The following is a 24,107-nucleotide window of genomic DNA, read 5'->3' as shown; positions in this document are numbered from 1 at the left end:
TCCCAGCTCTTTTCAGGTCATTGACCAGCTCCTCCCGTGTAGTTCTGGGCTGATTTCTCACCTTTCTTAGGATCATTGAGACCCCACGAGGTGAGATCTTGCATGGAGCCCCAGTCCGAGGGAGATTGACAGTCATGTTTAGCTTCTTCCATTTTCTAATGATTGCTCCAACAGTGGACCTTTTTTCACCAAGCTGCTTGGCAATTTCCCCGTAGCCCTTTCCAGCCTTGTGGAGGTGTACAATTTTGTCTCTAGTGTCTTTGGACAGCTCTTTGGTCTTGGCCATGTTAGTAGTTGGATTCTTACTGATTGTATGGGGTGGACAGGTGTCTTTATGCAGCTAACGACCTCAAACAGGTGCATCTAATTTAGGATAATAAATGGAGTGGAGGTGGACATTTTAAAGGCAGACTAACAGGTCTTTGAGGGTCAGAATTCTAGCTGATAGACAGGTGTTCAAATACTTATTTGCAGCTGTATCATACAAATAAATAGTTAAAAAATCATACATTGTGATTTCTGGATTTTTTTTTTTTTAGATTATGTCTCTCACAGTGGACATGCACCTACGATGACAATTTCAGACCCCTCCATGATTTCCAAGTGGGAGAACTTGCAAAATAGCAGGGTGTTCAAATACTTATTTTCCTCACTGTATATATATATATATATATATATATATTTATTTACAACTCAGTATTACATTTACACATGTCAGAATATGTTCAACTAGGACAATGCAAAACCTCAACTTACTTTAAGCCTAATATATGCACATATATGCATTATATAGCTACGTGTTGGCAAGCAGATGCAGCCAGAATATGCAATTTATCATGTGGTGTTCTTATTCTAGTCTCATGTGTTTTCCTGTATCATCAACAAGTACAGTATTTACTGAATTAGTTTTCTTAACGGTCTTGATAGCCACGTTAACCCTTATGAAAATGAACTATGGTTTAACAACAAAAAAAAAACTTGGTAACGTTAGGCCTATTTGTAGTATAACTGTGGTTATTAAAAATTGTAATAAAAATCTGCCAAAAACGTGGTTACTATTTTTTAAGAGAAGAGTTTTCAGCTTCCAGACACTAGTGTTTCAAAATGTCCCGCCATTTAAGAGACTGATTTACTGACAGATACTATCGCGTATTAACAAAGATCTTATACACAATTAAACGGACTTTGATATGTATAACAAGTCTACGAAAGCTTGTTTTAGGTCTTTTGAGGTGTGTGTTCAACTGATCTTTCTTAAAACAGATGGAAAATGTAAAGACGCATGCTACATTTTCAGTGTTTTGCCTCCAGCTCTCGCCAGTTAACTGAACATCATTTAAAAAGCTAACGTTAGCTTGAAAACTGTAACGTAAACTTAACACAAATGTAATATAAAATATCGTTCACATGTAGACTCTTACCTCAGCCGGTGATAGGTTGGCATGATGTCCGCTGTGACGAACCAGGCTCACTGAAAAGGGCGTTATTTCCGAAGAATCCAAACCACTTATCTATATAGATCAGTGATCCAAACAGACTGACTGACAACAGGGCTCCTGCTCACGGCTGCTCTCAACGAATACGATTGCTTTGAACCACTGTTAATATCACAATCCACTTCACGAGAGTAGACTGAATTCAAATCTCCCGCTTGCCCTTGATCATGATACAGATCCAAAGTCGACTTCTTCTTCTTCTGGAGTTTTATGGCGGTTGGCAAACCAACTTTCGGTGCATTACCGCCACCAACTGGACTGGAGTGTGAAGCACTAATAATCGTTTAAAAATTAACAACGTAAACAATAAGGTTGAGAAATAAATAAAAAAATATTAATAAAATTAAATTATGGGAGAATAAGACAATGAAATAATGATCAAAATGAGCATCTATTTTCAAGACAAGATTAAAAGACTATAGCCTATGCAATAAAAAAGAATTCAATACAGGCCTATGTAGGCTACTGTACATATTATTTAAAGGTAGGGTAGGTAGGATTTTTATAAAAAAACTTTTTTTTAAATTTGTTTAAACTGTCTTTATATACCAATACATAATTAAAATGTAAGTGCTCTGAAAAAGAGAGTTTAAAAATCGAGTGACTGTAGACCTTTTAATCTGCAATAAACATAGCTCATTATTTCCATCCGGGACGAAACAATTGATTGGTTTGGGCGACTGTCACTCACTCTCGCAACCAAGGCTACCACTGTTGCTAGATCTGCCCATATGCGCGCGCACCCGTTTGTTTGATTTGAGGATCATGATGTCCGCTGTGACGAACCAGGCTCACTGAAAAGGGCGTTATTTCCGAAGAATCCAAACCACTGGATCCAAACCACTGTCAATTTGGATTGACTGTTGTCAGTCAATCCAAATGGACTGACTGACAACAGGGCTCCTGCTCATGAACCACTGTTAATATCACAATCCACTTCACGAGAGTAGACTGAATTCAAATCTCCTGCTTCCCCTTGATCATGATACAGATCCAAAGTCGACTTCTTCTTCTTCTTCTTATGGAGTTTTATGGCGGTTGGCAAACCAACTTTCGGTGCATTACCGCCACCAACTGGACTGGAGTGTGAAGCACTAATAATCGTTTAAAAATTAACAACGTAAACAATAAGGTTGAGAAATTAAAAAAAATAAAAATAAAAAAAATTTGTAAAGATTATATATATTTAAATGTTATATTATTTATACCCATTACTTTATATTCTCCAGTATACTCCTATTGCTTTAAAATATTTCATTATAACACTATATATTTTATCTTGTTCTGCATGTATTTTCAATAGGCTTTCCATATTAAATGATACAACCCCCAATTTTCTTACTTCCTTCATAAGTTCTACTCTTTCTTCTACATATTTTATACATTTTATTAACACATGTTCAATTGTTTTTGCCTGATCACAATACTTACATTTACCCGTTTTATGTTTTCCTATTTTGAACAATGAATGATTTAGTCTTGTGTGTCCTATTCGAATGCGAGAAATAATTGTATCTTCTTTTCTATTCCTAAAAACACTTCTTCCATTTCCTACTTGTTTCTGTATACTGTACATATGTCTACCCTTGTTATCACTATTCCATTCTTCTTGCCATTTGTTGTTTATGAATTCTTTAATTTTACTTTTAACCTCTTTTTTGTCCAAAGTCGACTGATCAGACAGCTAACCGTTGTGGGCGGGACTAAACAACAGCGGAAACGTAATGGCGGCGAATTTGAATCTGCGTCATCACGCGCGCACACACACACACACACACACACAACACACAAAGCCCTGAATGTGCAGCAACGGAGATTTGGAAAAAATATTAATAAAATTAAATTATGGGAGAATAAGACAATGAAATAATGATCAAAATGAGCATCTATTTTCAAGACAAGATTAAAAGACTATAGCCTGCCCTATGCAATAAAAAAGAATTCAATACAGGCCTAGCCTAGGCTACTGTACATATTATTTAAAGGTAGGGTAGGTAGGATTTTTATAAAAAAAACTTTTTTTTAAATTTGTTTAAACTGTCTTTATATACCAATACATAATGTAAGTGCTCTGAAAAAGAGAGTTTAAAAATCGAGTGACTGTAGACCTTTTAATCTGCAATAAACACAGCTCATTATTTCCATCCGGGACGAAACAATTGATTGGTTTGGGCGACTGTCACTCACTCTCGCAACCAAGGCTACCACCACTGTTGCTAGGAGATAGGTCTGACTGCAGAACCGCAGAACCATACGTCATAGCATAGACAGTAAAAGAAATGGACACAGCGACCCCATTGGAACTCAATTGAGACAAGTGAAGCCCATTTTCAGCGATTTCTTAGCACTTCCTTTCCTGACGCGCAGACTCAAACCGAGCAAAGCGTTACACGGACCACGTGAGCAACCCGTCTGTCTTCTAGTAGCTGTGCCAAGAGAAATCTGAATCATTCCCTTCCGAATCTTGCAGAGACGGAGAGTGTGAGTAGGAGCTGTCCATAAGCTTGGAGCAGGAGAAACTTTTGCTAGGTATTCTGATTAATTATATTGTCATTTTGCCTCCACGTCCCCCCGATTGCCCGCGAGCTTCTCCTCCCGTCTATACGGTAATCTCTCTACTGTGCGACAGAGAGTCGCGTGGTTATGACGCAATCGTTAGCCTACTTTTACAAAAACTGCTTCTACGGGTCCATAACATAAGCTACAAGGTAATGGAGCATTTTATACATTGTCGTGTATCTTTAGAAATAAATAATGGACAAATGGAGTCTTTAAACGCCTCAGATGTAAAGTTATTCGCTGTCAAAGTGACGCCAAAATGAATGGGAGTCAATGGGATGCTAACGCAAGTGAAGTTCTGCTACAAGATGTCGGCACCCGGCCGACTTCAACTTCCGGTCGACTTCCTTCCCGCCTGCGTCATAGCAGTGTGAGGACGACAGCGCCAGAGCCATAGAGAGAGAGAGTTGCGACATCTCCATTGACTACAATGGAACGCTTTTTTTACAGCAATGGCGGCTCGTGGAGCCTCTCAATAGTTCCCGGAAGTAGCAGCAGCGCGGTAGAACAGACCGTTTGTGATGGACTTTTATAAAAGGTAAGACGTTTAAAGAATACGTTTGTATCAGTACATCTGAATAAAATTTACTTGTATTAAAGCATGCTAGTTGATTATTGATCTCTAAATTAGTAGTTTTAGGGGACGTTATCAGATAAAAGATAGGTCATTGGATAAAGTTAGTAGCGCATAACAAACCACGAACAGCCTATTAATGGTTAAACCCGTTCTATTAATGCAGTTTTATCCTTTGTTGTGTAATAAGAGGGAAAGGCTTCTAAACAGGGGTTAAATATAACATTGGGGAGTGTGATATGTGGAAGTGATAAAATGAGAATATCTGTTTCATTCCTCATTAAATGTACAACAACAACAAAATCCTTATTTTAGATTGCATTTTTGAGTAACAAAAACATATGGGTGGAGTTTTTTAGACATTGTGTTTCTGCTGACTATTAGGCTGTCTATATTATGTTTCAGCTCAGCTGATTTTTGGATTGATGGGAAAGGGAAATGGAAGTTTATTTGTGAGATTAAAAACAATGCTTAAAAGCAGCAAGCCATTTTAAAAAACAAATCACACTAGACTAAATGGGGAATAATACTAAATACCACAACATGTAATATATACTACTACTGTATATAATTTGTCCCGTTTTTGTCTCCTTTATCTCTTTCAACACAAGAAGCTCAAAGGGATTCAGTGGATCATGAAGACTCCCTGCACTGACGCTGTACCCTCACCTTCAGTTTCAGCATATTTTCTCCTCTCTGTGTCAGACACCACAAGAACAACATAGAGGAAATGACAGACAACATGCTTGACGTGCAGTTTATTAGACATTAATAAATCCCATTGTGCTAAATCAATGCAAAAGTATATATAATATATAATTATATATATATATATATATAGTTATATATATATATATAGTTATATATATATAAACTGATGTAATGTATATTTTTGAGTCATGAACTTTGACTTTTTGAAATTTAAACAAGTTTCAGCTGTAAGCATTTCTAAGTGTTTAAATTCACCTGACATGGAAAGTGTACCAACCTACCCATACTTGAAAGCAGTTTTTACCAGTATTTGAGAGAGATCTACAACCCTTTGCACTCATCATTAAGGCTCCTCTGGACGATGCAGTATACTGTAATTACTATAATAAAATAACCAAATAAATAGATTTTTATAGATTAAAGAAATGTAGGTAATAAATTTATCAAATTATGTTAAAAGTAAATAATGCACATGGACACTAATGAAATAATGTGTGTGTATAATCATGTTTTGTTTGAAAATGTAATATTATACATTAATATATTATACATTAATATATAATATATGTATTAATTTATACAGTAATAAGTGCATGGGGTGCATAAGCATTGTAAACATTAAGATTAATGAAATTTCATTTAATAAATTCTACATTTTACTTGTTTGCAATGGATTTAAGACAATTACCTGTTACCTGCAAGTCTCTGTCCTTGTGAAACCATAGTGAACATTATTTACGTGATACCTTTAAATAACATTCTAGTTTAAGAACAAAAAATAGTCAAGTCAAGTCATCTTCATTTATATAGCACTTTTAACAATGTAGATTGTTTCAAAGCAGCTTTACAGAGATACACGTGTAATGTATGGTAACAGAGATTGTTTTGGCTTTATAGCGGTTCTTTAATAAAGTTATTTTCCAGCTAAAGTTATTGTTCATTGATTCGCTTCCGTCGGAACGATCATTTGTTATTAAATTAGGGGCCGCTAAGACGACACCATTCTCTCTACAGACTTTAAACGCGAACCTAAATGAAATACTTCAAATACTTCAAAACAACTGCAACACGGTCTTTAACCAAGGTAACGTTAGCCAGAAATATGTTAACAAACGGCAGGCAACGCTGGTTGACCACTATAAACATTAAATACTAGCAGATTTTTATCTTTTAAAAATAACATTTCTGTAACTACAAACACATACTACATTCACATATCAGTGTATTATATACATATTGTAAATCAATTAATTTACTGACTACAAACTACCAGAAATCAAAGTTCTGCTCTCTAACTCCATCGATTTGAATTGGCGCTGAAGCACTTCCTGGAACTATCTGAGGTCTACGCGAATCACGTGACAACTAAGCATTTCGAACTTCCGTTGTCGCAACTCTCTCTCTCTACGGCTCTGGACAGCGCCAGCCTAGTCTCGCGTAGCCAGACCTTCAGACTGACGGCTGAAGGTCTGGAATTCATAGCAGCTTTCTTTGGCCAAGGCCCGCCCATAAGGCCGTTTGACCGACATGTCAAACAACCAATTACAGTTCGTTTCGTTCAGTGTCACGTTTCGTTGCGTGGAAATGTCCCCACAACAACAGATCGGCGTGCAACCATAGACTGCAACAAGTCAGTCAGCATAGAAAATCAAAGAAGGAGAAGAAAACAAGCAGTAAGTCATTGATCTGTTTGTGCACGTATAACAACAATTGCGTCTGCATTACCACATCTGATCAAAACACCGAGTAAATCAGTAGGAAACGCAATTACACGTCTGCGCTTTGTTTCCAGGCGGACCGAAAATAAACGCGACACTCGCGCCCCCCGGAAATCCGATAAAATTCAACCAATCAGATGACGACTTCGACATTCCTGAAGTGTTTCCAGTTAAGTGTACCATATGCATCAGACGTTTAGCCAACGTTCCGTGGGCGTGACGTCTGAGGCTGAGACTAGCGCCAGCCTAACAGTCTGGTGCCGGAAGTGGGCGCGGCAAGGCATTGCGCTACTTCCGTGTTTTGGAACGTTTTAAAGTTTAAAACAACGTTATTATAAAGACTTTGTTTTAAACGATTTAATTGAAAAGATATAATTCAAATTTATTAATAATATTATAAATTGAACAAAGCTTAAAACAAAAAATAAATAATACAATGAAAACAAAGCTTGAGAGTTTGAACATTTTACTTAGTTGAAAATAATTTTAAATAGTCAACCAACATAGACCATACACAATAATATGATGGACTGAAAACACACAAAAAAATATTAATTTAAATAAAATGATTTTTCCACTCTGAAATATAAAAATAAATCACACACTGGCTGTTTTCTAATTAAATAAAAATACAAAATGCTCCTGTAAAAATGATCTTCTTCTATAAATGGTGTAAGCTACGTGGTAAATTCAACCAGAGTACTCATTTTGTATTTAAGTTCCATTTCTTACTAAATGTCTTTTTAAAAGTATGGAGAAATTTAATGAGATTTAATGTTATGTCATTTTTGTTCTTTATTAGAAGTTATCCATTACTCCAGTCTAACAGATTAAAGATAGATATATGTATGTATGTATATATATATAATTTATATAGGTCTCTCTCTCTCTCTCTCTCTCTCTCTCTCTCTCTCTCTATATATATATATATATATATATATATATATATATATATATATATATATAATACACACAAACACATTTTAATCCATTTTCTGATGTGTTATTGTTGAAATATGTTACCCAGAACATGCAACTTTATGTGCCTACAAAGCATACTGTAGATGTCATTACTTTATTATTTCACAAATTCTCAAAAAAAACGAGCACGTAGAGGTATAGATAATTTAATTCTTAAACGAAATCCTGCATTACAACATTTTCTGATGTGTTATTGTTGAAACATGGTAACCTGAATATGCAACGGTATGTGCCTACAAAGCAAACTGGGGGTGTCCTTTGTTTATTGTTTCACAAGTTCTCAAAAAAAACAAGCACGTAGAGGAAATCCTGCATTACAACATTTTCTGATGTGTTATTGCTGAAATATGGTAACCTGAATATGCCCTTCCATGCAACTGTATGTGCCGACTGAGTAATTAATGATTTCATATGCTAAAAAGGAGGCTGTAAAGGGCTAGATAAACTTTCACTACAGAGTATGCACACACAGCATATATTTATCTCTTTAATCAGCGGTTTCTGTGTCTGAAGGAGCCAGTAAGACGACACTTTAGTAGAATATTTATCACCTCAAACCAGCGATATACCTAACCACTTCTTAAAGTCCGCGTGAACCGGAAGTTGCAAACGACTTTTCTCCAGTGTTGTGACGTATTTCCCAGTGAAAAGGAATATTGAACAGAGGGCAGGGTTTTACTCTAGCGCTCCTCCTCTCCATCTCTCGCTCATAACAGACTAACGGTTTGAGGGGAGTGGTTAAGCGTTTCCCAACCCAAGTCCTCAAACCTACGTCATCAGGGAAGGTCCTCCAATGCAGAGGGGAGGGGCATTTTCAGATTTTGATTAAAGATTACGAAGCCAAAAATTTTTTTTGTGTGGATTGACTTGCATGGATGAATTGTTCACCACAAAACGATCAATTTAGGCAAACAAAGTAAATATGGTCAATTTTGATTTCATGTGGACTTTAAGCAATAAAGAATAATTAAGACAATACTGCACTGCCATAATCATTTATTACAAATAAAACAAATATATTGAACATGTAAAACAATTAACAGTCACAATCTTTTATGAACAAACAAGTTAAACCTTTTACTGTCCTTTTACTGTCTAACCTGAACTCCGTACACTTCCGGCATCAGACTGCTACCCCGCCCACTTCCGGCATCAGACTGTTAGGCTGGCGCTGTCATCCATAGATATCATATATAAAGGCTAGATGTCTCGTGCTCGCTGCTGGCCAATGGAGGTCGACGTCCGCACGTGGCGGCCATCTTGCCACAGTGTGCTCGCTCACTCGTTTAATGGTGCATGTACTTTTAAATAACCATAACTTGCTCAATTTGCTACCGATTTTCAAACGGTTTGGTTTGTTATAAACGTCAGAGATGTAGTTATGACACTGCATACATACAGTGCATACATATGAATAATTATAACATACATGTTCAAGCATTCGGAATTATAGCCACGTTAATAACGTTTGTAAGAAACCAAACTGTTTGTAAATCCGTCAAGATTTCAGCGAGATAAGAGGATTTGTGTGCATGCTGATCATTCACCTTAATGCACAGCTTCACTGTGACAAGATGGCCGAACGGTGATGCCGGAAGTGACTGCGCCATAAGACATCTAGCGTTTATATATGATATCTATGCTGTCATCCTCACACTGCTATGACGTATGGTTCTGCGGTTCTGCAGTCGGTTATTATTAGGCTTGTTTGAGATGAGCAAAATCTGCGCAGAACCGATCACCGGTGATCAGCGTGAGATGCATGCCGGTTAGAAATGTGTCCGACTGCGGTCCGCCTGGCTCTGATGTCATGCTGACGTATGTCAAAAATCTCTCGCGAGCGCAAGCCGCACGTGTCGGATTCTGCAGTCGAGCGCAGTTGCTCTCCACCGACTGCGCTGATCAAAAGCATGATGGGAAACGACTTGCTGACGACACAGCTTAATGCTCATTGGTTTAAACAACCGTGATGTATTGTTCTCTTTTAAAATGTTTGATTGTAAAACTCTAATATCATGTTTTATGTGTATATGTTATGTGTGAATATTCCCAAACTATCTGACAGTGCGATCTCTTTGGGTTATGCAATTTAATTTTTATAAAAATAAATAATAATAAAAAACACATATGTCTGTATTAAAGAAAAAAAATATCAATAAACATGTATTTGGAATGGAATTAAATAACAAGTAGGCTACTTTGGGTGTCTTGTTCATTTTATTTATTTTCATATAAAAGCAACAGAACTTGAATTACATCCAGTTTATTAGCAACACTGTGCACGAGCGTGAATCCCGCGATATCCATCTTTGATCTCGCAGGTGTCAGATCCAGTACGAGAAGAGAGAACTGTCTGTCCGGCTTGCCTGCACTTTTTTCACTCCTCCTCTCACTGCAGCCGCCTACTCTCGACTACATTTCAGGCGAGGCAAGGCGCATCTCAAACTAGCCTACTGGTTGCTAGATCTGCCCATATGCGCGCGCACCCGTTTGATTTGAGGAGTGCAAGAGAGGCGCGGAACCTACGAAGAGTAAAATTATGGCAGAGAAAAAGAGCATTCAAAATTCAAAGCACCTGCATATGCAGTCAGCGAAGGCAAACAAGGCAAAAACTACTTCCTCGGACCCTGGTTGCCCGCACTCTTGAACGACCTCCTCTGCTTCGCCCTCGACCCCGGACCTGTCCTTGAACCGACGATGCGGTACTTGTCACCGGAGTGTAACGTTAGTCCTCATCAGAGTCAACAATGTTTTCATCATGTAAACTCTTACATGCAAAACACTGTATATGTTATGACTCTTACACGAAATTCACCTTCATCACAGTTTAACTGATGGTAATGGAAAAACGTGTATCAGTGCAACCTGTTTTTAGCTTTGCCTTATAAATATAGCTCGTTACCTATAGCCTAAATATAGCTCGTTACCGAATCAAACAAAATATATTTTAAACTTTACCAGTATCGATATGCTAGCTTGATAGTGAGTACTAAAAGCCATCTGTTCTATTTGTTTATATTTATAGTGATAAAGTTAGGTATTTTATTACATGTGATTCTGACATGATGTCACTGCATGCACTGCGCTCCTTCCTCTGCATTCGTCTCAGGTAAATAAATCAATAAATGCGTCTTCCTGAGCCTGAGCATTTGGCGTCGCGCGTTCATGTGTTTTGGGGGCGTGGCTTTGGAAGGAGCTCAGAAGGGAGGGGGTGGAGTGAATGGAAATAATTAGCTGTGTTTACAACAGTCGTGAGAGGTCTACAGACACTCGATTTTTATACTCTCTTTTTCAGAGTACTTATATTTTAATTATGTATTGGTATATAAAGACAGTTTAAACAAATTTGGAATGTTTTTTGTTTTTTTGAAAAATCCTACCTTTAACCTTAAAAAAACTCACTTTAACCCCCACATGCTTAATAATCTGTAAGGACAACATATTGAATAGATGCAGATTTCTGCAGTTATACCTTCTTTTCTTTTTCTAATTTCACAGAAAAAATCTGTAAAATATTACTTTGTAAAAATACAGACAAGTTCCTTTTACAAACGTAAAATTGATGTAAAACCAAAATACAAGCAATTACCTGTAAATTTAATAGTGGACCTTTAAATTACAGCAAATATCTGTAAAATAAAAGGCATTCACTGTAATGAAAATTAAAAAAAATTTCTGTAAAAAATACAGACCATTACCTGTAAAATTACACTTTTTGTAAAAGCCCAAAATGTAGAAATTTACATTATTTATTTACTTAAGAACAATCAAATAGTACAAGAACAAAACAAAAAAATACAAAAAACTGAACAGAAAAAAAAAAACTATTTATCTTTTTGATCTTCTCAGCTCCGTGAGCTTCGAATTGATAGATGTGCCTATCTGAGCTAGGCATCATGTATGACAGTTGCCAAAGTGAGATATGATCCCTATGATACCAGATCCTGCCATGAGCTATATGACATATCTTGTATGTACATATAGGGCTTATATGTGGATATAAAGAAGCAATACAGGAGACCTATATGGCCTGTATATGCATATATATGCACCTCAATTATGCCTATATGTGGCATATATGCAGCATATATATTATCATATATGTGCATGCTGTATATATGCAGCATATATGTGCATATAAACTGCATATAGGTTTCATATATGCGCATATAGCCTCATGTAGGTTCTTTCCATGTGGGACACTATTGTCAGCTATCAAAGTGATGATCTTGAATTCATGTGAACATTTTACAAAAAGCCACATGAGCAGTTTTAATCCCAGTTTGCCCTTTATTATATGTCTCAAAACACTAAAAAGGAAAGCAATTAAAATGCAGTCAAATGCAGATGCCATATTTACAATTGCTAGGACTCTATCCTAAAGTCATTTATTTTTTCAAAACTCTTCACACAGTTCTCCTAACCAACTTTCAAAATGCACTAAAACCATCAAAACATGTCTCAAATCAAGTCATTCTTCCATTACACTAGCAGGGCCCTATTTTAATGATCTGAAACGCAAGTATCAAACAAGAAACACAAGTAACTTTGTGGGTGGATATCGGGTGCTGTTGCTATTATACCGGTGGGATAAATGACTCTTGTGCCCGGCGCAAATCTAAAATGGGTTGGTCTGAAGTAGCTACATTACTCATAGGTGTGGTTTTGGCGTAACGTGAAATAAACCAATCAGAGCGACATCTCACATTCCCTTTAAGGGCAGGCGCACTTGTTCCATGGCAGATTGCTATTATAACGACAGATTTGCCAGGCGCACGCCAGGAGTGGTTCACATCCGAGGAGACCGACGTTCTCATCAGGGCCGTAAAAGACAGAAAAGTAACATTGTATGGGGATGGAAGAAACCAGGGTTCGAATTATGATTTCATCTTTGTGGGGGTCTCTTTAAAAAAAGAAGAAAAAAAGTAGCCTATGAGCAGGCGCGGTAGCTTAATAATGTAATATAAAAAAATTAAAAAATTGTAAATATAATACAAATTTAATAAAAAAAAAGCGTTGGTAACACAATTCAATTTAAATAGTACATTTGGTTTAATTTGTCGTTTAATGAGGTCTAATATATGCTGTTAGTTGTAAGAATTTTCACGCCAGTAAATAGATAGATCCGACAAATTTGACCGTGTACCTAAGTGGTCCAATGGTAGAACATCTGCCAAACTGGTCAGAGGTTCTGGGTTCAAATCCACACTCATACAAGTTTTTTTTTTTTTTTCATCAAATCCGATTATGTTTATAAGTGGTTCTATATCAGGCAGAGACAGGTTTGTGTGCATTTTGTTTTGTAATTTTACTGGAACGAATAGAGAGTCTCCACAACGGATTGAAGCGCGCCCGAGTGAAGACTGTGCGCGAGCCACAAACAAACACAGTATCCGCGCCAATGATCGCAGCGGCACTTTTATCACTTGATTTAAGCATAAGGATGTACCGTAGTGTGATGACGATCCGAGATCCCGCGAGATCCATGTGTTTGGCATCTTGTCCTATCTTTTAAGTCATGCTACAGTAGTCTGAAGGAAAAAGTGCTTTATTTGTAATTTAAAATAATGGTGCTGATGATTTTTAGAGACCCCCACAGGTGTATGATTTTACTGCTTTCATGGGAGCTCATCCTCTCTCTATGGGAGCTCAGCTCCCACTGGCTCCCACGTAATTCGAACCATGGAAGAAACCCACCCAAATTAGCTTCGGTTAAACAGGTGTATAAGAATTTTGGTAAATGTGTAAGCTAAATTTATGCTTATTTTTTCACATCTTCATGGACACCACAATGATTTCCCTCATGTGATTCCCTCATGATTTCCCTGCTGCGTCTGTGTGTAGATGAGAGAAGCAAAGTGTACGCGCGTTGTGCACACGCTACATTATGGCAAAGCATGCGCCCTTAAAATGCGCCCTTAAAGACCAGTTTTTCCTGGTCTGTGGCGATGGGAAAACTATGACTGTAACAGTGTTGTTGTTATCTGCACTGGTGTTAATATTTTACTCTCTTAGGGCCCTATCTTGCACCCAGAGCAATTGACTTTGTACACCGACGCATGTATCATTCCTATTTTGCCATAAATTAGGGAATGAACTTGCGCTCCCGGGGGCGGTTCAGTGCAAAGAGGAGGCGTATTCTGGCGCAAACGTTCCCTGGTGCTATTTTGCAGTTCCAGAAAACAATTCCGCCACAGACCAGGAAAAACTGGTCTTTAAGGGCGCATTTTAAGGGCGCATGCTTTGCCATCCAGATCTTGGTTACTTGATTAAATACATTTTTTAGACTGAAGATAGCATCTACAGAGGTGTAATACATGACATAGTGTACATTGCAATACATACATTACTACGGTATTACAGAATTAAAACAGCAGTAACTGGTCTAAATACATGACTTTGGAGCAAACAAAGTAGCCTACACCTCTCATATCAGAGGAGACCGACCACCTGTCATAAACCAAAAAAAGACCTGGAGCTTGTAGGTGGTGTGGCCTAAATAACTGCAATTAGACTATATCGATTATTGCTACTACGCATATGTACTACACATAAACATACATTCAAAATGTATTTTTGTGGATTCAAATTTTGTCAAACTCAAATCACATTGTCTACCATTTGTATTGTATCATTTCAGTAAAACTTTTCACACAATTCAAGGAATAAATATCTGAATTTATGATTAATAAAAATGTTTTTAAACACTATTTTTAAGACTGCCCCTCCCTGACACCCGTGGGACACTTGCCATTCTACTGTACATTTATAACAATAATATATTAGTCTAAACCTAAAGTAATTTTGACTAACTACATATAATTTAAAAGCTTTCAGACTCTATTATTCATATTTGAAGACTAATTATCAAAAGAAAGACAGCAGTAGATAAATACCAATAGATTCTTCATTTGTGATGTGGAGGAAAACTATAACGCGCTTTGATTCTTTCCATACATTTTTATGTGTTTTAGAGATTGAATTCAAATCAAATATTAACATTACTGCTCTAACTATTTCTGAATAGGATGTCTACTTCATAAATATTTGGAATAGTATGGAAATATAAGGTTCAGATCACTAAAAACATATATGGAAATCGAAGAGTCATCGGTGGAGTCTGGATGTCATCTAGTGGAAAAGTTTGGTACTGCGCACAATAAAATCTTTCCTAAAGCTCATTTATTGAGACATCAAACTAAAATTTGGCCCAGAACTTGTCCAGATATTTAGCATTGATTTTCTTGAAGTTTTAGGGTTGAAAATGGTTTGTAAATATATATAAAAAACAACAATATGCATTTTATATATTTAAAATGTTCATAAACTTAAACTTCATAACTTTTTTAAACTTTACCAACTTTGTTTTACTTCACTAATCTGAGAAGTGTACCCTTTCAGTACCCTGTTAGTTCACAGTGCATTAAGTAATGTTAACAAATACAACTTTTGATTTTAATAATTATTAGTAAACGTTGAAGTTAACATGAACAAAGATCAATAAATGCTGTAGAAGTGCAGTTCTTAATTAGTTCATGTGAACTAATCTAGTTAAATAATGTATGAAACCTTATTGTACATTTTTACCGAAATTATAACTGGAAAATTTGCGAGATGTGTCTCGAACGAAGGGATTACCCAGCAAACACATTTCTGCTATGGCAACGTCGCTGTCTACGTACTTGCAACATTGTAACAACGTAGAATTGTAAGACGTGACAGGGCTGTAGCAACGTTGTTGCGCGACATTCAGCAACTGAGAGACGACGTTTTGACAATATTTTTATATGGTGTATTTTGTTAGATAATTATATACTTTTTATCGTTTATTGTTTATCTATATTATTATTTAATGGGGCTATCAACACCTGCAAGTGTAGCCTACACTTTGAAGAGTAAAAATGACAGAAGGTTTCGTTAATTCAACTTTATTAAAACTGCATATAATCAAATTGCACTTCCAAGTCATACATTTGTGAAAAAAAGAAGAAAAAAAAGAAATTAACGAATATACAAATTTATTTTAAGTATAATAAATAAAACATAAAAAGCAAAGGCAGATCAGAACATTTAATGAACAAAACCGGGTCTGTATGGCAGACGGTAGCCGAAAGCAGGTGTCAGCGGGGAAACATCCACAAATCCAGAGGAGCAAAGAAACGAATGAGACTATTGAGAATGAGGAGATGTCGTCACGACACAGCGCCCCGCCCTCAGAGACCGCGTCATCCTCCCCTTTCCGCCATTTTGGGAGGATACCCGCCAGCGCCGTTCATTGTTTGTATTGGTAGTAGAGGATGTTGTCGCACTATTTTAGAATGCCTGGAAAACACTGATGTGTAAAAAAACTGCTCCAGTGTCTCACACGATTGTCGTGGAAACCGTAGCAACCATGTGTTACAGTTTTTTCGTATTTTAAATTTTAAAAGTAAAAAAAAAAAAAAAAAAATGTTTGGCATTGGTAGTAAGTTTCTCCCTGTAAGGACCCTTTTCTTTTGCCGCATTCATCTCCATTTCTTCTTAATTTTCTCGTAATTTCTATTATAATTCCTCGAGCCGTCTTTCCTGCTCCGTCTCTGTATTGCTCTTGCACTGTTGCCCCTGGCAACCGATAGCGTATCCTCCCAAAATGGTGGACGGGCTCAATTCGTCACGTGACCGCAAGCTACCTATGAGTATGTCCTCATTCTCAATATAGCGGAAAAATCAAACGAAAAACTAAACAGTGCGAGCGATGCTACATTAATCACATTAAAAATTAAAGTTGTAGGTTGTGTTTGATAGCTGAGGTAGGCTAAGCGCAATACTCACGTATCCTTGCTCGATGATGAATGAGAACACAAACACAATGAGCCCAACAACAGGTGGTTGGAATTTAAAAGGCTGATTTTCCCGCTTCAGGGCAGTGACGAGTACATTATGATGTAGTCCAGTGGTTGTCCAGACACCCTAGGCACAACCTTAAGCAATGGCCCTGAACGGTGGTTTAATGTCAACATTGTGACAACGCTGTAACAACATTCACTACACAACGTAGTTATAGCAACCTTTTGGCCATGTTGTTAAAACGTTGTTAGAAGGTTGGCTACGTTGTGCCAACGTTCTGTGTTTGCTGGGTAGCTGTCAGAGGTGCTGAAATAAAAAACTGTCTGTTTTCTTACCAACTCACCAATTATAATCCTATCCTCTGTCAAATTTGCCATTGATAATTCCATGCTGTTTTGCTTGGGTTTAATGATAATAGCCTACAAGAGTCCTAAACCACATATAGGGACAAAAGCATGACAGACTCACCTTCGACGTGCGATTTCGAGAACACTATAGGGAACGAGCACGTTCTTTTCGCCTGTTTGGACACTTCACACACGTTTGCACTGCCTTGGTTTACCTGTTTACACGTTCATAACGTGCGTTTTGTCCTAGCCTACTCAAAACACTTGTTTTCGACCATTTTTGTTACGATAAACGCGCGTCAAAAACGTGTGTTTTCGGTGACCCCAAAGCGCACGTCGAGAACATGCGTTTTAAATAGCAGATCACACGTCGAGGGCCGTGACCACAAAGCGCACGTTAAGAACGCGTGCTTTTTGTTTGGCTGTCGAAACGCACGCTTTTGGAGTGTCAGTGTGCAATCAGACGCCTGATTGGGCGTTTATGAATACTTTGGCTTGCCATAAAAGTCCGCTGTGCGTCGGTTGCAAAATAGGAATGATACATGCGTCGGTGTACAAAGTCAATTGCGCTGGGTGCAAGATAGGGCCCGCAAAGTTTCTCACCCAAACACTGTTTTCTTTTGTAAAATTTATTTTATACATTTCATGGTCCATATATTACAGTATACACAATTTGTCCTAAGTTTCCCCCTTTTGTATAAATGGTGATGAAATTGAAAGACTAACACCTGAGTGTTTGCAACTAATAATTTTGATAGCATTTAATTTTTTTAGATTTGGAATATTTTCAATATGGTATTATACTTTTGTATTATGTTAGGATTTAACAGATTTGAAAAGAGAGTATGTAAACATTCAAATTTGGCCTGTTCATTAATGAGAAAATAGTTTATGTAATTTAAAAGATCTAGCCATTGAACGCATTTTGTGCTAAAGCAATGATAAATGATCCACAGTTTAGCCTGTTGTGCTCACTGTGTGAAAAGATTTTAAAAAACAAATGGTCTTAGTATTGAGAAACTGGTCCTATAGTGATTGTAGGTACTTTGCTCTTGATCATACATTTCATGATCACAGGACACATAAACATGTAGGTGGTGTCACAAACTTTGCATATTACAAAACAATGTAAAAATTAAATTATACTTTTTATATTTATTCTTGATTTATGATGCCCTTTCCCAACATAATTGCATTTTATTAAAAAAAAATTACAATATTTTTACAATAAAATATTTCAACTTTATAATGGGTCTTATTCAGCAACTGATACATTTTTAAGATTTATAGTTCCCCACCGGTAACAATTGTGACCAAGAATAATTCTCATGCTTTCACTAACTTTAAATATTTAAAAGGCATGCAGTTTGTTTCTTCATGTGTTTGTAAATATATAAATAAAAATATGTATAAATATGTCTGCTCACTTTGCTGTGAACAATGTGGTAGTAATCAATTTTTGAAAAATACAGATTTCCCATCATGTTGAAATATCTGGTTGTAAAGCTCTTATAAGATGATACAAATATTTATGGTTAATATTGCCTTTGTATCCAACAAATTAATATTTAGCTTGATAGGTTTTTTAAAAAAATACAACAAAAATGACAATCTTTCATTTTTTAATCTTAAATTTTATTGAATGGACTATTTTATGTCTGATGGGTTAAGGAAAGGTAAGGAAACACACTTTTTAATATTATGCATTTTTGCAAAACAGTCTTGAGTAGTTCAAATGCAAATGACTGAATACATGGAAAGTCCTAAAGCATATGGCTACTTCTAAAATTATGAAAAATATAGTTTTCCATTTTTATCCAGAAAGGAAACCTATTCACATATACCTTATTTCCTAAAGAGTGAAGGAAAGAGTGTAAAGAAATGCGAATATATTCTCATTCAGTGTCCATCACTTGGACAGATTCATCCACAACATCCAGTGGTAATGGAATAACTGTTTTTGTGAGCACAGCAGTAGTGCCTGGCTTGTATCTGTAGGTACCCTCCCTGGTGCAGTAGAAGAAAGAGAGAAAATGTTTTTGAATGTTAAGAGATTTTATGAATAAATATGTGCAGTTGTAAACTCAGAAGGTTATTAAAAGAGAACTGATCAGGATGAGAGTTGATTAGGGGTATATTCCAGAAAGCAGGTCGTGCACAAGTTTACGTGGTAAATGTATATACAAGTAAATATATAGCAATATATAGTATTATAATGAAACCTTAATATTCGGTTTCATTAAAAATGTCTACAAATTTATTGTCTTTAGTAAATCCTGACAGTGTTTTTTTTAACCCCAAAATTCTGGCCCTATGTTTACTAAAAAATGGCATAGAATAGTTCACAAGTAAGTGAATAGAGTTCTGCAGGGATGACATGTTGTAGGCCAAAACTCGGAAATGAGTTAGCATTTTAGCACTTCTGGTTCCACCGTCCTGAAGTCAATAGATTTTTAAAAGTTTTTTTGTTTAGTTTTTTTGCCAGAAATAAGGTCTGTGGGTAGGGTTAGGGTTAGGGTTAGGATTAGGGTTATCATTGCAATTTTTTTTACTTGTCTTGAAAAAGGCTGTTGCTAACAAGTGGCTTTGTGAATTGGACTACAAAGGTTGTCAGGGACATTAAATGTCATCACACTGTACTGGAAAAATCATCTACTCGCTAGTCGGAAGTTGTCAATTTGTTGGAAGCTAGTGATGGTGAAGCTGAGGTCCTGCAATGTGGTGTAGTTTGTTTATAGCCTTCTGACAATTGTATAGGCTTCAGATTTAAAAGTTGTTAATTTGTGAAGATTATCATGATGAACAAAAAGTGTAAGAATCTTTTTTTATTATTATTCACAGAGCTTATTTTCTGCAATAATTGAGTTTTTGTTGAGGGAACCAGGGTGATGCTAACTAATGGCCAACAAAAATAATAATCACTGCAGAGCTCTATACTAGGATGTACCTTCCTGTATGAGTGTGTTCACAGTGAACATATTCTTGAGTTGACTGAACTTACTTCTGGCCGTGTTTTGGAACCGATAACTGAGTAAGAAATGTAATCAACCAAGAGTTCGGGGTAACCCTGCTTTCTGGAAAACCCAGGAAAATGGATACATTTAAAAAAATTCTCATTTTAAAATGATGAAGAATTAATGTTACTGCAATCTTCCACATTACACTTCCACATTCATCTTACCTCAAACCTTTCTGAACAGGCTGGTCATATCCCCTCAGATAATCCACAGCTTTCTCTGTGATCACACATAGGTCTACATTGCTGCCAGAACCCAGATCACAGAAGATGCCTGCAGTGATGGCATCTCTCACCAGCTGCTTTCCTTCCTCCAGCTTTACATTTCCCAAGCGTTTATGTAGGTGTGGAATTGACAAGAACAAATACAGAACGTGTGTTTGGGAAGTGGGATTCAACAATAAAGATTACATTGAGGGTAAGAAGCAAAGAATAAAAAATAAATGTCAGATTGTAATAGAAAACAGGAACAAAATTCCTTAAATTCTGAAACAAGGTGCAACAGTTGGATGACAGTTGGATGTTTTGCAAAAAACTAAATCTTTTTATTTTAAAATATGTTGATTATACATGTGCCGTAAATCATTATTTATTATTATGGAACATATTTTACTGTTCCAGTATTTACAATTATTCATTGGATTGTAGTTCATTTCCACATAAAAGTTGTTCTTTTACCTTTGTCTTCTTTTGTCAGCAAATGTTACATTGAGCACTCAAATTTGGTAAAAGGGAGATCAAACATGCTTGCTTGACACACGAGAATGATTGAGGTTCATTCATTGAGCTTCTGCAGGGACCAATGAGGTTTGTTCTCGAGCATCAAGCAAGTGTTTGGGTGTACTTCCCCTTTGAAGGGCCCTCAGGGGTCCGTAGACCCCTAGATAAAATGTAAATGTAACTAAAATAACAGCATATACAATACCATGTTGGAAAATATCAATAAGAATGTTTAACAGTTGTCTGACCTCCATATTTGGCTTGTAACGATCTTCAAATAGAGAAATGGCAGCAGCTGCGCCAGACCCTGTAATATATAGTTTTGCTAAATAAGTGCAGAAAAAACATGTTTGATTGTGTTCATTCAAATAAAGGGGATAAAGTACCCATGGTAAGGAAAGGAAGCTTATCATAGGAACCATGAGGGTAGACGCTATAGAGCTGTGGGCCGTTAATATCCACACCTCCCACAATTAGAGAAGAACCAATGTGCCCCTGATACCTACAAAAAAATGGGAAACAATCAGCCCTAGTCCTGGACCTGGATAAGATATATTTAAATAGCTCTTTAAGATAAACTAATATTATCAGTTAACTAGTGAGCAATATCTTAAATGAAGAAAGAATGATGTATTTTGATGTATCAATCATTTTGGCTTAATCACTTAAATCAAATTGAACGACTATGACACTTTCACCTGAACAGCATCTGTTTGAGCTGTCGGGTCACCATGGCCACAAGAGGAGGTCGTCCTGTGCTCAGTGAATGCAGTTCTACATTTGAAGACATCATCTGAGTAGTGACCTCAGCATCAGCAGCAACACCTGCACCACAGCAGCTATTGTGGTAAGAAGAACGAAAGAAAAAGAAAACAATAAAAACAGGCACTATAAAATTTAGTTTAGACAGAGACTTGAACTATGATGATGAGCAACCAAAAGATTAACTCACTAGATTTTGGGAGCTATGTAGTGGATTTTCATGCAGTTTTTATCAGCTACGACCATATCATCTGTGGCTCTGGTGTCTGCACCTAAAATCACTCCATCCTAAAATAAAATCCATTTATTTTTTGGTTTATTATAACTAAATATTATATTAATTTAATATAACTAAGTTTATTTGCAATTACTTGAATTACAATATAGACTTAAATGATATGGAAATGAATTACAACATAGACTTAAATTATAAATATTTAATCAGTAATTAACAACACAAATCATGCTTTGCAGTGTCAAAACAGACTTTGAATATCAGGCCAGCAATGGTGGTGCCAGTCTTCCTGGCGTTTGGTGCACTGTAACCCTTCTCAGATAAATTCGCTTCCAGAACAGCATTTCTATAAATGAATAAACAAACAAACAGATACAATACAATTAAAAGATATGGCATTATTAAGGTAGGCCTACTTTTTGTTACTATTATGTTGTTTAGGAGTAGGCCATGTTTACTCATTCATGTGTCAAAACACTTTGATGTTTTGCAATCGTTTTGGCTTCGTCAGCATATTAGCGCTTGGCAATCAATGTAAATTGTAGTAATGTCTTGATCATATTATTTATTGTTTACGTCTTGATCATGTTGTTATATATGTCTCACCTGCGTGTGTTCTCAAAAGAGAATCCTCCGGTCGGCGTCTTTGTCGATGTGTGTAGCATCTTTCACCTGCACACTGTATAGTAGGCTATGTAAAGTATAGCTCTAACAATCAGCTTTGGGTAAAGCTCTTTCTGATCACCGCTTTTGAACGTTTACTCGCTTCAGCTTTACACAAAGAGTCGGTGCGTCAGCACTTTTAACGCCCCAAACTGCAGAAGTTCCTTCTTTCACTTTCACTTCTGACACATGATCGCTTCTCTAGGCCATTTAGTCGAATGAAGCAGTTACTCTAACCGAACGGTTAGGGGTTAGGCCTATTTGTGCACACAAATAGGTAAGTCTATTTTCTTGTAAAAAAGTTGTATTCTATTTTTTGATCTATTTAATCTGGCCAATTTAAGATGGAAAAATAGCTTACACCAATAAAAGCAATTTATGAGTTAGATCAAAAAGAAATAATAGACCCTTAATTAAAAATTCAGATTTAAGAACAGGTTAAAGAATTCTGAAAATAAAGAATGTTAAAACACATGCAGAAATTGGATCAGTTTGAATGGATAGAGCAGGTTTACAAACAGTGTAGATTTGAATGTCATAACCGTGTTGTGTAATTGGGGCATTATAACCGTATAATTTTACCCAGCGGTAGTATAAAGATAAATAATAATGGCCCAAGAACTGATATGTAAAGCTGGGGAATTATAAATATGCAGGAGAGTTGGATCCAGTTGCAGTCAATAATATTTATTAACAAATCAATCAAAAAACACAAGGACCAGAACATCTGAGAACAACGAAAACAAGAAATTTAGCTGCAAGCAGCATTTATCGGGGCCAAGCGCAAAGAAGACAATAAGACATGCCAACATGGCTGGGAGTGTCAGACCAACTGCAACAATGAGAAATTAAAGACGATTTAAGGCAAAATGGCTGAAAAATCATATATACAGTAACTAAAAATATGATTTAATGGATTATCAAGACACATACAGAGTTTTGTAACGGTACACCAATGCATTCGTAAAGTGTTGCATTTACTGTAATATCATGATATTATCAAGTAATTAATGGCAATGTCCTTGTTTTGTTCTATTATAGCACCACCAAGTGGCGTAGTTCCACCCCTTTTTTTATGTGTTCTCAGAGTGAGCCTATACATGTGTGTGTCAAATTTGGTGAAAATATCTCATTTTGTTTTGGAGTTATAGACATTTATATGTATGAGCCATTTTTCGTATCTCCAGACCAGTAGGTGGCGCTGCGCCGAAATGCAGCACGTAACCTCAAGTACCGGAACATGTACCAAGTTTGGTCTGAATACGTTAAAGCGTTGCGGAGATACAGCCTTCAAAACTGTCACTTTGTTGAACTGTCACTGCAAAACTCTACACACAAATCCCTTAAAGGACAAGTTCGGTATTTTACACTTAAAGCCCTGTTTACAGATAGTTTCTGATGAAATAGAACGGTTAAGATTAAAATTTGGACAGATGCTGCTGTCCCGAGAATTTTAGGTTTATTTCGCTTCTCCCCCCCACCTACAGAATGGCAGCCTA

At 36.6% G+C, this 24,107-nt stretch overlaps 1 protein-coding gene across 1 annotated transcript; it reads right to left on the bottom strand.

Annotated features, from left to right (window-relative positions):
* Positions 1-18,825: 18,825 nt before the first annotated feature.
* LOC311094224 (proteasome subunit beta type-7-like) lies at positions 18,826-22,811 on the bottom strand. Its single transcript, XM_084132011.1, has 8 exons — positions 22,552-22,811; positions 22,198-22,291; positions 21,901-21,998; positions 21,647-21,787; positions 21,335-21,450; positions 21,197-21,255; positions 20,394-20,545; positions 18,826-19,219 (listed from the first exon to the last, which is right to left on the bottom strand). Exons 1-8 carry the CDS (start codon positions 22,608-22,610, stop codon positions 19,108-19,110), a joined length of 831 nt encoding a protein of 276 aa, XP_083988137.1. The 5' UTR covers positions 22,611-22,811; the 3' UTR covers positions 18,826-19,107.
* Between the last annotated feature and the right edge of the window lie 1,296 nt (positions 22,812-24,107).

This window comes from Abramis brama, assembly GCF_963993115.1.
Source record: "Abramis brama genome assembly, chromosome: 12".
NCBI lineage: Eukaryota > Metazoa > Chordata > Actinopteri > Cypriniformes > Leuciscidae > Abramis > Abramis brama.
The sequence above is the reverse complement of the archived record's forward strand: the minus strand, read 5'-3'. Positions and strand labels throughout refer to the sequence as shown.

What these genes read in the sequence shown, in the direction of transcription:
- LOC311094224 (XM_084132011.1), bottom strand. Translation starts at nt 22,610, where the DNA reads ATGCTACACACATCGACAAAGACGCCGACCGGAGGATTCTCTTTTGAG. An exon ending in TTGCTGGCCTGATATTCAAA is followed by an intron (nt 21,999 to 22,197) that starts GTCTGTTTTGAC and finishes ATTTTATTTTAG; the next exon opens with GATGGAGTGATTTTAGGTGC. An exon ending in GTTACAAGCCAAATATGGAG is followed by an intron (nt 20,546 to 21,196) that starts GTCAGACAACTG and finishes GGAAATGTAAAG; the next exon opens with CTGGAGGAAGGAAAGCAGCT.